This window comes from Alosa pseudoharengus, unplaced genomic scaffold (genome assembly GCF_046254945.1).
Source record: "Alosa pseudoharengus isolate Yale_2024_CS ecotype anadromous, Long Island Sound unplaced genomic scaffold, YU_APseudo_1.1 YU_APseudo_1.1_scf_1, whole genome shotgun sequence".
Taxonomy (NCBI): Eukaryota; Metazoa; Chordata; class Actinopteri; order Clupeiformes; family Clupeidae; genus Alosa; species Alosa pseudoharengus.
The window spans coordinates 10,504,705-10,520,415 of NW_027468564.1; the positions used below are offsets into that span (position 1 = coordinate 10,504,705).

General features: G+C 39.3%; 1 protein-coding gene across 1 annotated transcript in view; it reads right to left on the reverse strand.

Moving 5' to 3' along the window:
• LOC143136509 (NACHT, LRR and PYD domains-containing protein 3-like) overlaps positions 1-15,711 on the reverse strand; it is a 207,213-nt gene that overhangs the window by 57,736 nt on the left and 133,766 nt on the right. The window contains exon 5 of the mRNA XM_076297233.1: positions 1,644-1,757. Coding sequence (XP_076153348.1) covers positions 1,644-1,757 — 114 coding nt within the window. The remainder of the gene's footprint in view (positions 1-1,643; positions 1,758-15,711) is intronic.

Genomic DNA, 15,711 nt, shown 5'->3' on the forward strand with positions numbered 1-15,711 from the left:
TTGTTCAGTCTGATAACATTGCATTACTTCTCAGAAAACCAGATCAACCAAATCAATACAATGTTTAAATATCCAAAATGTGTACTCACCTAGTTCCCTCTTTCTGCCTGGTGTATGTTCAGTGTGCAGGTGTCTTCTGCTGTTGATCAGGCCTGTGTGTTCACCCTGTGTGCTCATAACTGTGGGTTCATCCAGAGGAGGCTGTAGAGGAGGTTGGGTTCTGCAGGTCTTCCCACACTGGGGACAGGCTTGGTCTCCTGGTAGTCCAGGCTGCTCCCAGTAGCTGCTGATGCACTGCCTGCAGAAACTGTGTCCACAGGTGGTGATGACTGGGTCCCTCAGTACCTGCTCACACACTCCACACCTGGACTGATCCTGGGTCAGATCAGCACTTAATCTGCAGGGACATCAGACAAAAAACACTTGGAGAAATTGCTCCTCAGATAATCTACTGATTAAAATGTGCAATATGCATTATTCTATTCTATTCTGAAAACAGATTCAAGTACAGATTTTTTTTTCACCACAAGACGTGTCTCCATGTCATGGATATAAATTTCTCTCCTTTCAGTGGCAAGCCCTTTACGTGACCGTACGATGCGATGTATCTAAATTTCTGAATTTTGGTGAGTACATTTAAAACTTCTTGAAGACGTGTAGGCTATTACAATGCGCACGCATTATTGATGTTAAAAATTCACCAAAAACATTCAGAAACTTTAGCTCTCTCCATTATACGTAAAATGAACTTGAACAACTGTGGACATTTAGGCAAAATGCTTTTATTAGGTGGATGGGAAAAAAGATTGGATGGCCATGACACACAAGCTAGGAAGTAAAGGTATCACAATTGACTGCAGTGAAAATTAGATAATATGATAGGTGGATTCACACTGGAATGCGTAGGCCTAAGCCAAAACAAAAATGGCTTCAAATTATGGAAGGCCTTATGTCTTTACTATTTAAAAAGAAAATGGAAGAAATTGAAAGACTTCGCAGTTCAGTGAGAATGTTGATGTGAAAGATGTTGCTGTTAACACAGATGAAATTCCTAACAACACTGATTTGCAAACGTCATGGCAAACTTTTTAGAATATGGGAGACACTGATCTTTCTACAGTTGAGATTCCAGACAATGTCCTCGAGAACTCGAGAAGCGATGTGGGTCTGCTCTCTCCTTAGATAGATAGATAGATAGATAGATAGATACTTTATTGATCCCCAAGGGGAAATTCCTTTCAAGTGAAGATAGCCCGACATGTCTCCATGTCGCGGATACATATATTTCTCCTCATTTCAGGTTAGGTAAGGTTAGGTTCATTGACATGATAAAGCATTAAACACACTATATAAATTCGCCAGCGGTTTTACAAGGAGCCACAAGGTTTATGCATGTCACCCCTGAACTGTGCATGTGTAAAGATAACAAGCAAATAGAACACTTCAGTAGAACTGAGGAAATCAGGTCTTTGTGATCTTCTGCAATTACAGTGATAAAATTATTTATTTATTTATTTATTTCATCACAAACTGTATAAAGACAATCATAGTTGAGAGTTGACATAGTTCTGTGTATGTGTGTGTGAGAGAGAGAGTGTAGAATGTCATGTGACTGACATGTTAACAGACTGATGACTACTCACATTAGACCTGATGGAACTGGTTCACTGCTGAAGTAGGGCACAATATCCATGGACTGATCACTCTTCATGGACACACAGCTGGGCACTGGAGATGGAGGTCTGTGTGTCTGTGGGCTGGTTACATAAGGAGACACAAGAAACGGATTAACATCAACTCATTCCTCTGCGGAGTGATTTGCTTACACTTACAGTAATATTACAACAATACATGCTCCATTTTAGAACTAATCTCTCTCTCTCTCTCTCTCTCTCTCTCTCTCACACACACACACACACACACAATAAAGTCTGTATATCTGTAATAACGTTTTTCTGATATTGTGAAAAATATCATTACAGTTGGCTACAATATAAGTCAACCCCTATTTTCACTGTAGGAACATTTTAATGTAAAGCGATTTCAGACACCCCTATTATGGACTGTACCATTTTTAACCACTGTGGCGAAGCAACAGAGATAGAGAACGACTTCAACTTCTCAAGCAAGTGTCAATGTTGAATGACAAAACGCTAGGTAAATTCCTCCAGTAGGCTAAATTCTGCTGACGTGCATAGGTAAATGTAAGTTGCTAGCAGACGTCTAGCTTGTTGAAAATGTGCTATTTTACAACCTTCTTGTATTAACGTGTTTTGTTCTTGTAAAGGTGGCTTTTTGTAAAGGTATTAGTTTTAGCCTACTATCGTAACTCCCCCTATTTCCACCGGTCCCGTATTTCCGCCGTCTTGCGTGTATGTGTCACTTAATATCCATTTCTATACAAACCAAGACAGCGGACTCCTATAGAAACGCAACTACCCACACCATAGGTGTATCTAAATTAGCTATGTACCAAAAATGACATTTTACCGTGACTCGAAGAGCTGTAAACAGTGTTGTAAGGCTGCGTGTACACAACCGCTTGGAGCGCCAGTGGAATTTTAATTTCACGACGAGAATTCTCGGTCTAACCGTCCATGTGCCGTTGAAACGGTGTAAATAGGCGACCCATCAGGCCAGCACTATAACTCCGAGCGTGGTAAACAAAATCGGATATTTCAGGCAGTAAATGCTCCCGTTAAGAACCAAACCAGATTTTGTTCAAATCTACACACCTATGGCTACTGAAAAATGTAAGGTTCATTTAGTAAATGTTATTTTGACCCTTATCAAAAAATCCTTTAGGATTTTCATTTTTTCCAATAGGATTCTACAGGATTGTAAGAATCCTTTAGGATTTCTTGATATTCCAATAGGATTTGTATGTTCATTGTTACAGTCCTATAGGATTACAAACTTGTCCAATAGGATTGTAAAATTCCAATAGGATTTTTAAATAAGATCAACATTTCTTATAGGATTTTTACCCTGTTAAGTCCTGTAAACTTCAGGTTGTCCTAAAGCTAATTCAATGCAATTAAAAAAAAAAAAATATGCAAAAGGGGTCCTCTTTATTTATTTATTTTTCTTTCTTTCTTTCTTTCTCTATTCTACACTGCTAGTTCTGTTCTACGTTTTATGTCATATGCCCATTTTCCTAAATTAATAATATCTTGGAAAGTTCAGAAAGGATTTTAATTTTCAGACGGCCAACCCAGGCCGAACAGATTTTTGTGGTGATCTGAACACCTGGAATTTATTGCATCAGTGACCCTTGGGCAGAGCTAAGTCTGCACGCTCTGAGTGCTTTTCTAGTTTATTTATTATTAAAACAGTAGACTATTTCAAAGAATATCATGTTAAAACCTGATGCCTTTGGTTATAATGATTAAATGCTGCACGTGATTAGACCTAAGACAGTGGTTGAATTGAGATTAATTGTTCTCTGAATACAAACAGGCAGGTAAGTCATTTATATAGGACTACAGTATATTAAAAAAAAATTAATATCCTTAAACTTTATAGAGGTGGGGGTCTGAGGGTAGCAGCATGTGGCTCGGGGAGGGGGAGCAGGAACAGATGGTCCCTGATTTATCTATTTATTTATTGGACTTTATTTATTGGATTTAAAGGGCTCCTTGGTCTGAAAAAGTTTGAGAAACACTGAGCTAGAACACAGACATAAAGACATAAAGACTTACACATGGTATGTCAAATGTATTCTATTTTTAAAAAGTTTCAATTATTGTATTTTACATTACAGTTTTTTGTATTTTACAGTTGTGAGGAAAGAGATATGGCACTGCATCAAATGCAGTTAGATCATACAATTTAGTTGAAGTGATACCTTTAACAAACAATCACACATATCCAAACATATCTATAAAGACTTATACACGTACAGCCTACATTTACTTAGACATACATACATACATACATACATACATAGGTCATATTATATTATGTGTAAAACAATAATCTATCTTAATCTATCTCTGTACCATTCGGTTGAAGTGATACATATACCTTTTTCTCAATTTTCATGAATACCACCTTACGGATTATGTCACTGTACTTTACAGCTACTCTCACTTGGGTTGGGCAGACTAATTTAAGATGGTTCACTCTTTCTGATACAAAATGGGCTGTTTCTGATCTAAAAAGCTGTATGAGAAAGACAGGTATGTTTTTATGTATGTTAATGATTGAAGTTATCACTCCAAGGTCTCCATTTCTCAACTCGACAGTACAGCTATTATGTTTATGCCCTTTTCCATATTCCTCTGTTGTAAATATTTTCCCCCTCAAAACTGCACGATGGTAGTAATCACCAATTAGGTCGACATCTTGGGGTCCCCATATTGGAACTAACAAAGAGTGTTCTACTTCACCTATTTTTTTGTGTTGTGGACAACCCAACAAAACTATATCCTGCAACCTTACTGCTTTGGACCTCAAAGGATAGCCATCTATCCAATCATTGACTGTCTTATGTACTATATGGGTGATGTCGTCTGAACTGTTTGACTGCTCAAGTAAACTTGGCAAAGACTGAAGTAGGTTGAAGCGATACGCTATTTGATTTGGTATCGACTGTGTTCCATGGCATAACCTAGTTAGCTTTTGATTATGTCCTTCAAACACAAATGCTGAAGATGACCATAGTGGTCCATGTAACTCCACAGAACAAATAAGATGAGTTAATTGATGGACATTGTAGGACATATGGCACATTCCATAAGTTTCTGGGATCTGGTGAACAAATTGTTTAATATAACTTGAAGCACTGGCCAAATCTATTTCTGTGACTTTGTCTTTCAGAAGGAGAAATATTGTGTTAACTAACATTGACCAGTGTTTTAGATATTTGTTTGGCAAAATCATATGTAGAACTGGTAGGCTGTAAAAAAGCAACCAACTCCTGCATTCAGCGGCTTTCCATTTGTGTGCTACATGCACAGTGCGTGGCACTCTGGGCACATCAGAGGGTGGTGTAATGGGCAACAGTCTTTGATCAATCCTGTTTTTTGTTGTACCGATGTACCATGGTTCACTATGATATTTGCTGTTAAACCAAAGATCTAAAAACTGTTTTGTGACTCCAAGTAGCACACAGTGCATGTAATCGACTGTGAAGCTTTTGATCATATCAAAGCCGGTAGAAGTATGCAATAAGATTAAAGGTGACACAGACTTGACCCCCAGGACATGGTTCACACCTTCATTAACTGCCTTCGCCCCACATTCAACAATATGCTTGTGACTTCTCATGTCAGCCTCAACATCAGGATATACCCTTGTATAACCCCTCCCTTTGGCCACAACCATTCCCTCATTCAGACAGTACCCACATCCATATGAGCCATTAAACTGATGGATACCTTGAACTGCACATTTTGCCACTGCATCGCAGGAACAAGTAATAGGGAAAACCTTGGAAATTTGAGAGATGCCAGTTTCAGGATGGACCCATTTAATGCCGTTTGCATTGGTGTCTTTTATGTCCTGGACAAACTGATGCAAAAAGGTGGCCATATCAGGTTTGCCCTGTCCAAACCAGAATCCTGCCAGCAAAACATTCTTATAACGCACCTCAGGGGGGAGTTCATTGATAATACACTGAATGGGCCAGAGAGAATTGGATGAGGAGTTAAAAAGTGGAACACCGTCACAGTTCCACAATAAGGACACATCTCCTGGTTTGTAATCAGTTTTGCCCAGTATAGCATTTGTACAGTCACTAAGACCTTCTCTCTGTATGATGTCACGAATCTGATTGGCTAGTGAAAGACTTATAAAAAAGTTACCCTCTTTGAGATTGCCATTATTTGTTTCCTCACCACAGGTCAAGCAATTTGTGTTCTGTGTTGATAAACGTGCCCCACAACCTTGGCAAAAGAAATGTAATTTGATGGTGTCAGATGGGTCTTTAAGGAGCTGTTTGAATACATGCAGAGAATGTGGCAATATGCTTAATAATTTCAGATGATCTTCAATTGCTGTTGCAGATAAACTGTGTCTTAGGGAAAAGGCTAGGATTAAGACAATAAATTGTGCCAATGTCACATCCGACCCTGGGTATAAAGGGGAATCCATAGACTTGTCTGTGTTGGAAAATCTGGGCAAATCACTTGCTAATTGATGATTTTCAAAAGTAGGAATGTCCAAAAGTATCTCTGAATTGTCTCTCTCTCCATTGTCCTCCGAATTGTCTATTTCTCCATTGTCCTCATCTGCATGCTCTGAACCCTCAACACACTCCTGGTTACAATGTCTCCATTTGGATGTCCTTGGAACCTCATCAAGCAAATCAGGGTCTAAAAATCTAAATATATGAATGGCACATGATACCATTTGATAACTGTAACTTTTATTTTGGAATGAGGAAACATAAACAACAATGCCACCAGCTTTTCATAATTACCTTTTATATCTGCCTTTTTTTCGTGTAGGCATATTCATTTCTGTCTCCATTGGAAAACTACCAGGAGAAGAAATATTGTTGATTGTTTTTATGGTACAATATTTAGCTTGGTTACTGTCATTGCTCAGTGAGTCTATAGGCTAACATATAACTCTGCCATTTATCCATACAGAAAGATAAGAGTAGGCCTAAATGTCATCTATAAAATGGTTGTTTATTTAAGGGCCTCTATAGGCTACAAAGTATAACTTTCTTTACGTTTGCAATGTTAATATTTGTAATAATACAAACTACTACTTGCTTTTAAAAACAATTTAGTAGTAGTAGTAGGTCTATGCTCAGCTATAGCCACTTGGCACACCATTCATGGAATCCACTGAGCTACATAAAAAAGGGCTCACCCGCGTGAGTAACGTTAATGTCATCTATTTTAGATAATGTATCCTTATAGTGAAATTGGGACAGAAATACAGTCCTATAAAGGCTATTAAAAGTGATTCTCTGTTCATTTTTTTTTTATTATGTTGTCGATGACGACGACGTTATTACTAGCTAGCACAGTTAGCCATCGCTAGCTAGTTACCAGTTACTGTCCCTATGTAAACAGTTGTACAGCTATCGTAAAAAAAAAATACCATCAGCATCACTGTTGGTTAACAATCTAAACATCGTAAGTAGTTTAAGCCTAATACTGTCATATCTACCTGCGTGATGTGTTTGTTTCTTGTAGTTATTTGCAACAGTAACAATTGGCCTACTATGAAGCCATATCTATGAGTGTAATGTTAGATAACTACCGACAGCAACAATGTTGCAGTTGTGGAATGCACGCGTACCAAGTGAAACTGTTTCATTTGTAAGTATCATACAACGGCTCTTTATCCCTCTTCTACCCCTTCCATTTGCAGAAAATGTACATGTTAATTCAGTGGATCGAGGACCCCCCTACATGGGATGTGCTACCACAAAATAAAGTTGTTAACGGCTTATGTGAAGTGGGCTACATATGTGACGTACAGTATCGGGATGAGACCAGCCCCGCTAAGATTATCCAGAAAGGTGTGTGAATTTCATCGATATGCCAGTGTTTTTTTCTTGTTTATGAAAGTGAAATTAACTGTACATGAATTAGTTCTTCATTGAAATGGTGGACTATGAAAGCAAATTAATTTTGTTGGTGAATGAAAAGTTTTATTTTTTTCCATTAGGGAGCAGAACTAAATTAATGAAGGCCTTGGAAGCACTGGAGAGGGGGTGCAGAAATGCAGCTACTGGCACAGAAGAACGTGGCCGTGGTCTCAGAGAGAAACGCCCCCCAGCTCAGTTTTCACCTGCCAGCAGTGAAAAAGATGAGGTAAGTTATGAGGCCAATAGCCTCATAAATATGACCTTAATTGATGGATCTTCTGATCTAACTTCTGAGGGCAATGTTAAGTCTTTTTTTTTTTAAATGTTCAATCTTTTCTTATGCTAGGAGGACACAAATCCAAAACTAAAGGGGAAAAAGAATTTAACAAAGGCTCTGTCTCTGCAGTTTTTAAATGAATATGAAGTAAGTGAAGAGTTAACATTTGCTATTGTCTGTGCTCAGCTCAGAGTGTTGATAATGTCACATTTGGTTTGGTTTGGACTTATCTCTCTCCCTTGCTCCATAGGAGAGTGAGCCGGGATACTCCAGAGATGTGGTACGTTAATAACCTCATTTATCAGTACAGTTTATATATAAGAATACCTCTGTAAGTAAAGGTTGGAATTTACTTGCTGTTAGACCAAGCGTAAGCGTTTGCGCCCTCCTGCGACCCGCGGTGTTCTGTGTATAGACTTGTTGCAGCATTACACAGTCAAATCGCACAATAGTGGAGGTCTCCACTTGGGGCAGATTTGGAAAATTCCTAGGGTTGTTGTCAATATTGCATCTTGCCGTCACTGTTTTTTTCATGCAATCACCCCCCACTCAGTATTGCATCTTGCGGACATGTCATGCTTGCTTGCGACGACATGCGCAACCGAAACTCAAAACAACCACAGAATACCCATGGCAGCCATGCTGCGTACACAAATGCAACAAGTAAATTCCAGCCTTTTATATGCTTCTGTGCACTGATGGAGATTTGCAAACTCTGGGATTTCTGAAAATTCTCTCTCTCTCCCCAGAACCCAGCAGCCGATAGCAGCATAGCCAGCTTAATGAGATGCAATGTCTGCTTTTAGAGATGCGGGAGAAAATAATCAACCTGGAGCGTACTGTGAGAGGTATGTGTTTCTGTATACTGAACATAGATACACATAATGTCAATGCTGTTGTTTCTATTCTGTTCCTGTCTCGAAGTCAGGATTTTTTAGCCCAAAAGTATTACTTAGCTCCTGAATTGTTACTGTTTTTTTTGTTTGTTTGTTTTTAATACAGATCAAATTACTCAGCCAGCGTCATCCACATTATCAAGATCACCCTTATTACCATCATCATCATCCCCATCACCACCCTCAAGAACAACATCATCAACATCACCACCCTCAAGAACAACATCATCAACATCACCACCCTCACCCTCACCAGTCCAGGTGAAAGTTACTTATGTTCCCAGAAGCCATTCAAAGAAAAGAAAAAGCATCATGATTTTTGCAGCTTGATCATTTACACATAGTGCTTACTGACATTATTCTCTTTCTGTATTTTGGTAATTTTTAGATTCACATAGGCCCTACAGTGAAGATCACGGCCACCCAGTATGCCCACATCAAGTGGAGTGACCCTAGAAAGGCCACCAAGGACTTATTGATGGCAGTGTTTGGGAGGCAGGTCCTGGCCACACATTCTTATACGGGGAAGCTGTCTAATGCCTTTCTGGGAAGACAGCCCAAGCCCCAGCTCAATTCTGCTAAGACGTCGGACATACTAAGTGAGTATCTTGTTTGTGTTCCCATAGTTTCCAGTACAATGCAGTGCTCACACTAAACATTTCACTCCTTATAAGGCCTATTTTAGACTGCTATCAGTGCATAGCAGTTAATGTGTGTGTGTGGTGTTCACACCAGAAACTGTGACCTGCATGAACCAGCTGCCAGCAGCATTATATTAGCAACAACATGTCAGATTTCATATCGTTTGTGTTATTGAATCGCAATCTTACACTCAATGGCGTTCTTGAATGTCATTATTGGTACTTAAAGTACAGCACTACGGAACTCTGTGCACGTTCCTTGTTCCTGTGGCTGTACTTTGCGTACCAATAATCAGGGATGGATTACTGCACAGGCCTACCGGGCCCAAGCCCAAGGGGTCAGGGGGCCCTGAAGCCCAAGCCATTACATGGAATAATTGATCATCAATATCAACACATCGGGATGTAGACTATGAATCTGATTGAATTAAAGTATTGGCCATCCCCAAAATGCACCAGAATACAGGAAATCACATCAAACAAATAAAAAAAAAACAACACACACATATGCGAGAATTAGTGGGGGGCTCTTAATACATCTGGGCCCAGGGGCCCGAAAGTTCATAATCCGTCCATGCCAATAATGACATTCAAGAACGGCATCTCATGTAAGATTGCTTAATTGAAGAGCTCAATTTCAAAGAAATAACTGGGCTAAACGACAAATCACAAGGGGAAACAAGCTATAGTATCCATGTTTGCTTTGTGTCTGCTCCGGCCAGTGTATCACTGTATCTTCTAAAGATTTACAGTGTATTAATCTGTTCATGTGTTGCTCTTCTCTCCTATATGTTTTTCAGACTATATCACCAACAAATTTGGGGTGGACCCTGCCCTGGTCAAGCAAGCCATTTCACAGAAATGCGCTGATGAAGCAAAGTTGGCCAGAAGGCGCTCCAAGTGAATGCGTACACACACACACACACACATGCTCACTCACACACACTCACATCTGATTTTTTTAAAAATGTATTGATATAATAAATGTTATTTACTTATGACCATCCATTTCATTTGTACTGTGCTTTGTTTATTTTGCATAATGTCTATGGAGACCATGTGCATAAATCCATTAGGGAACTAGAAGTAAAAATCCAATAGGACTAAGTCCTATAGGAATAGAAATCCTATAGGAATAAAAAATCCAATAGGAATAAATCCTATTGGAATAAGTCCTATAGGAATAGAAATCCTATAGGAATAAAAATCCAATAGGATATATCAAGTTCTGTGCTTTTAAAAAATCCAATAGGATTCCTATAGGATTTGTTTGTTCCAAAATATGATAGAAATCCTTTAGGATTAGTCCTATCAGAATCCTATAGGATTTTTTGGTAAGGGGAAGTGTTAAAAAACATTGTTGTTTTAGAATTTCTGAACAAAAGTGGCGATAATTGGGGGTGTTACGATATACAGCATGGTAGGCTATTTCAGTGCACTTAACTTCTAACTTTTGAGAGTTGATCAAAACAGTTCTCTTTTGGATATATAATAACAATGAGATATTCTGTAGCCTACTGATTATCAGTTTGTCGCATGCTTATACCTTGTATGTGTGTTGCACAACACATGTTGCACTTGGCGATCACGGTGGGGATTGATATGGTAGTGGACCATGATGGTCATAGAAGAAGTGAAGGAGCAGTACACAATTACACAATTAATCTCTGGAGAGAGAGTAGAATTTCATGTGACTGACTGACATGTCTACAGACTGATAACTAGGCCTACTCACAGACTTGATGGAACTGGTTCACTGCTGAAGTAGGGCACAATATCCATGGACTTCTCACTCTTCATGGACACACAGCTGGGCACTGGAGATGGAGGTCTGTGTGTCTGTGGGCTGGTTACATAAAGAGACAAGAAACTGAGCTGCACTCTAAAAGTTGCCGTTAATTTACACAGGTTCACAGTGGTGTAGTGCCGTTAATTTACACAGGTGCACAGTGGTGTAGTGCCGTTAATTTACACAGGTTCACAGTGGTGTAGTGCTGTAATCATGGCAGTCTATGGAGTAGTGCGCTGTTAAATTAATGGTGAACCCTACTGCCAGTTCTTTATATAGGGAGGGAAAGTGAAAACCAGCGCCCCAAGTGGTTGCGTTCCTATGGAAGAGCAGCTCCAATGTTAAGTCCCATAGACCTATTTTCAAAAAAATACTGTGAAGCCAAATCAGCGATCTTATCCACCAAAAATATTTTTCAGTGTCTATACAGTAATAATCTTCTAACTGTGAAAATGTCAGACCCTATTTTGCCTTATTTAAAAAAAATCGAAATTGCTCCTTTTGTTTCATAAACGAACTACAAAAAAGCCACGTGACTTTACCCTTCGACATTACTCACGGTAGCATGGTTTGTTTATTAGCCTGGTTAGCATTGCCACTTAACACTTACTGCCAGCTCTTCATGTGAGTAGAAGCACACCAGTTATCCAGACATAAAGGTTATCACCACGCGGTTTACATCACCTTCCGTTATTACAAAAATATGTAAGCCAGTTAAGCAAATTGCCGTATTGATCAGTTAGAGATTAAGCGCCCAAACGTGTGACGTCACATGCAACTGTAGTTTGTTATCACCATGTTACGACAAAAACTCAAAACAATTCAACTGATCCTAAAAATAAGGTATGACCACTTGAAGCAATAGAGGTGACCCCAGTGCCTAACATATGGAAGGCATTAAATTAAGATCCCAATGTGCACCAAGATATATTTTTTCTAAAAAAAAATCCCATCCCCTCCGCTAAACTCTAGGAACGCAACCACTAGATGGCGATGAGATTACTTTCCCTCCCTATTAACGTTTTTCATGTGACGTATTCTAGGTTATATAGCTTTGTTTACATCCACCTGGTAGGCAAGGGACAAGTTGAACCCATTGAACATCGTTGTCTGCAGCTGCCTCTCAGTAGGCTACATCTCTGTATTTGAGCAATGTCAACATTTCAGGCATCAATAAAGGTGATGATGAAACGTTATCCCATTGTTCAATATTTGATAGCCTGTCACAGGAACGTTATTTCGCTAAAATCGCCCTGATTTGGTGCATTGATCTGTATCGATAACGTTATGGGAGAACCTGCATGTAGCATATGGTAGCCTAACTTTTTTTCTCTGTTCAAAACTCGGTTTACACGAAGACGATAGACTTTCTTAGAAGCTGTGAAATTTGGCCAGAAAGGAACATGTCTTCCCTCTGAAAGTTGACACAAAATCAAACAATATTTGATCATTTAACTTGAACTGAACATCAACAGGTTTTGGTAGGCAGTAGACTCAGCAGACGTTAAAACGGTAGCCTACATAGCAGCGTCAGTCAGCATTAATGTCGTTAAAGTCATGAATCCTGTAACATATTATAACATATAACAGCGATGACTCATTCGAAGACGATCTGCATGGATATATAACCACCCAGAAAAACTCAGAATGTGAGTGATAAAGTTAATTAATTGTATGAAACTTTTTTACTAGTTCATTGCAGCATCGGCTATATTAGGCTGTTATGCTAGCTCAGCCTTTAAATATGCTGTTATTTTAGTCATGTGGACTTGATTAAACGGGTAAAGATAATTCATAAACTGCTTATTTCTTACATGACTGAAGCAGTAGCCTAGGTTCAACAGTGGTGTTTGAGGTTGCTAAGTTCAGCTCAAAAATCAGTTTATTTTGACATACGGGAGTTAGCCTAACTGGGCTGTAGGCTATAGCACATAAGCCTATTCTGTTTTCATTTATTTTGTGATTATATAATCAAATGACAGTCATGATAACTTGAAATAGAATGACAGAAGATAGGTGATTGATGTCCACAAGCACGAATTTCACGAGACAAATTAGAACAAAAAACAAAAAAATAAAAATAATCTTGCCATGTTTAAAATGCTGCACTTATTCCCTTCATAGCTATCTCTGGCAATTAATTTTTGGATGACTGTAGATAGTTTATTTTAGCCTACGTCTTCGTAGACAGTAGGCTACACCATTAGGCCATCTTGAGAATAAAAGACTTCACAGCTGCTAACGATCATCCTCCACAACCACGAGGATAGGTAGGCTAAACGGTCGTTCGTCGCCTTTTTGCTTCTTATTGTAAAACCATATTTGATATTAAAATTTCAATTTTGAAGCTATTTGTAACTATGTTTAGCCTATATGCAACCCGACTGTTGTAGGCTTGCCTACCACTCTCTGCAGTGCCTTGCCTACCATTCTTGCCTACCACTCTAGTTGTAAACAAACAGTCACATGACATTATGACGTAGGTGCAAAACCTTAATAACAGGGAAATATTGTGGAGTGGAGATAAACTCATTCCTCTGTGGATTGATTCAATTTCTTCACACTTACAGTAATATTACATCAGCAATAAATACTTCATTGTAGAATGAATTTTTAATCTCTGAACCTAATAATTTTTTTTATCAAGGTTATCAGAAATTCAGAACATACTCTGTATATTCATCTGTACAGATTCTACAGATTCTACACCAGAAAAGGCCACTTTACATGTAACCGTAATCATGGCAGTCTATGGAGTCACTTTTAGCATTTTGGTGGAGAACTGCAGACCCCCACAGACACAGCTACACACATAGACCAACACACAACTACAAAAGGTTCACAGCTACACACACAGACCAACACGCAACTACAAAAGGTTCACAGCTACACAGACAGACCAACACACAACTACACAAAGTTCACAGATACACAGACAGACCAACGCACAACTACAAAAGGTTCACAGTGGTGTAGGCAACTTGTAGCATGGCTCTTACACATTACCCCTAAATCAGACTTTAGGCTGCAGAAGTGTTACTGCAAGAAGATAAATTCCCAGTGATTAGTCAAATGAGTCCATAATGAGAATCCTCATGTCCAGGCTATTTCCCTATAGATGGTACCTATAGATGGTACCTACAGATAGTACCTACAGATGGTATGTAAGGGATAATGTATAGAACATTATCTGGAAATAAGTCCCGACAGGGCGAAACCAGATTTGTTCCGCCCTGAAGGGACCTATTTCCCTATAATGACCGGCTTTCTATATATTATCCCGCTTATTACACGACTACTTGCCAAACCAAAAAATAAACTCCCCACAATATGACTCTTTAGCCTAGCCTACTGTTTCATCGTTGCTTTTGCTGATAAAAAAATAGTTCACAACACACGCTGAACTTGAATCAAACATTCTTTAGATCATTCTTTAGAGCTGATCAACCATCTGCTTTCACTTTTGAATGAAGTTCCAGTATTTGTAGAGTGATATGAAAGACGTGAATTAGAAGCACAAAACCGATTTTCCTTGACAGCGGTCTGTTATACTTAGCAACGGTCTGTTATCGAGAAATATCAGAACACCAAACTTTGGGAAGGCCCATTCGAGTGAATGGAGCAGCATTCTTCAGCATTATGAAGAGCCGTGTAATAATATCAGTCTAATGGCCACTTTTGCTATTGCATTCTATTTTGCCTGATGCCCCCATGAACATCTGGATTCATTTGAACAGATTAGGAAGTTTACTGACAACAGAGATAAGGAACCAAATGATTCCAAATGCAGACAGCGAGGCACCAATGCACCAGAGAAGACCAGAGGGGGTGTTGGGACAGGTATGATGTGTACTGTATCTGTGGATTAACTTACCCTCCATCAGAGTGTGTGGGGACAGGTATGATGTGTACTGTATCTGTGTACTAACTTACCCTCCATCAGAGTGTGTGGGGACAGGTATGATGTGTACTGTATCTGTGTACTAACTTACCCTCCATCAGAGTGTGTGGGGACAGGTATGATGTGTACTGTATCTGTGTACTAACTTACCCTCCATCAGAGTGTGTGGGGACAGGTATGATGTGTACTGTATCTGTGTACTAACTTACCCTCCATCAGAGTGTGTGGGGACAGGTATGATGTGTACTGTATCTGTGTACTAACTTACCCTCCATCAGAGTGTGTGGGGACAGGTATGATGTGTACTGTATCTGTGGATTAATTTACCCTCCATCAGAGTGTGTGGGGACAGGTATGATGTGTACTGTATCTGTGTACTAACTTACCCTCCATCAGAGTGTGTGGGGACAGGTATGATGTGTACTGTATCTGTGGATTCACTTACCCTCCATCAGAGTGTGTTGGGACAGGTATGATGCATACTGTATCTGTGGATTAACTTACCCTCCATCAGAGTGTGTGGGGACAGGTATGATGCCTACTGTATCTGTGGATTAACTTACCCTCCATCAGAGTGTGTGGGGACAGGTATGATGTGTACTGTATCTGTGGATTAACTTACCCTCCATCAGAGTGTGTTGGGACAGGTATGATG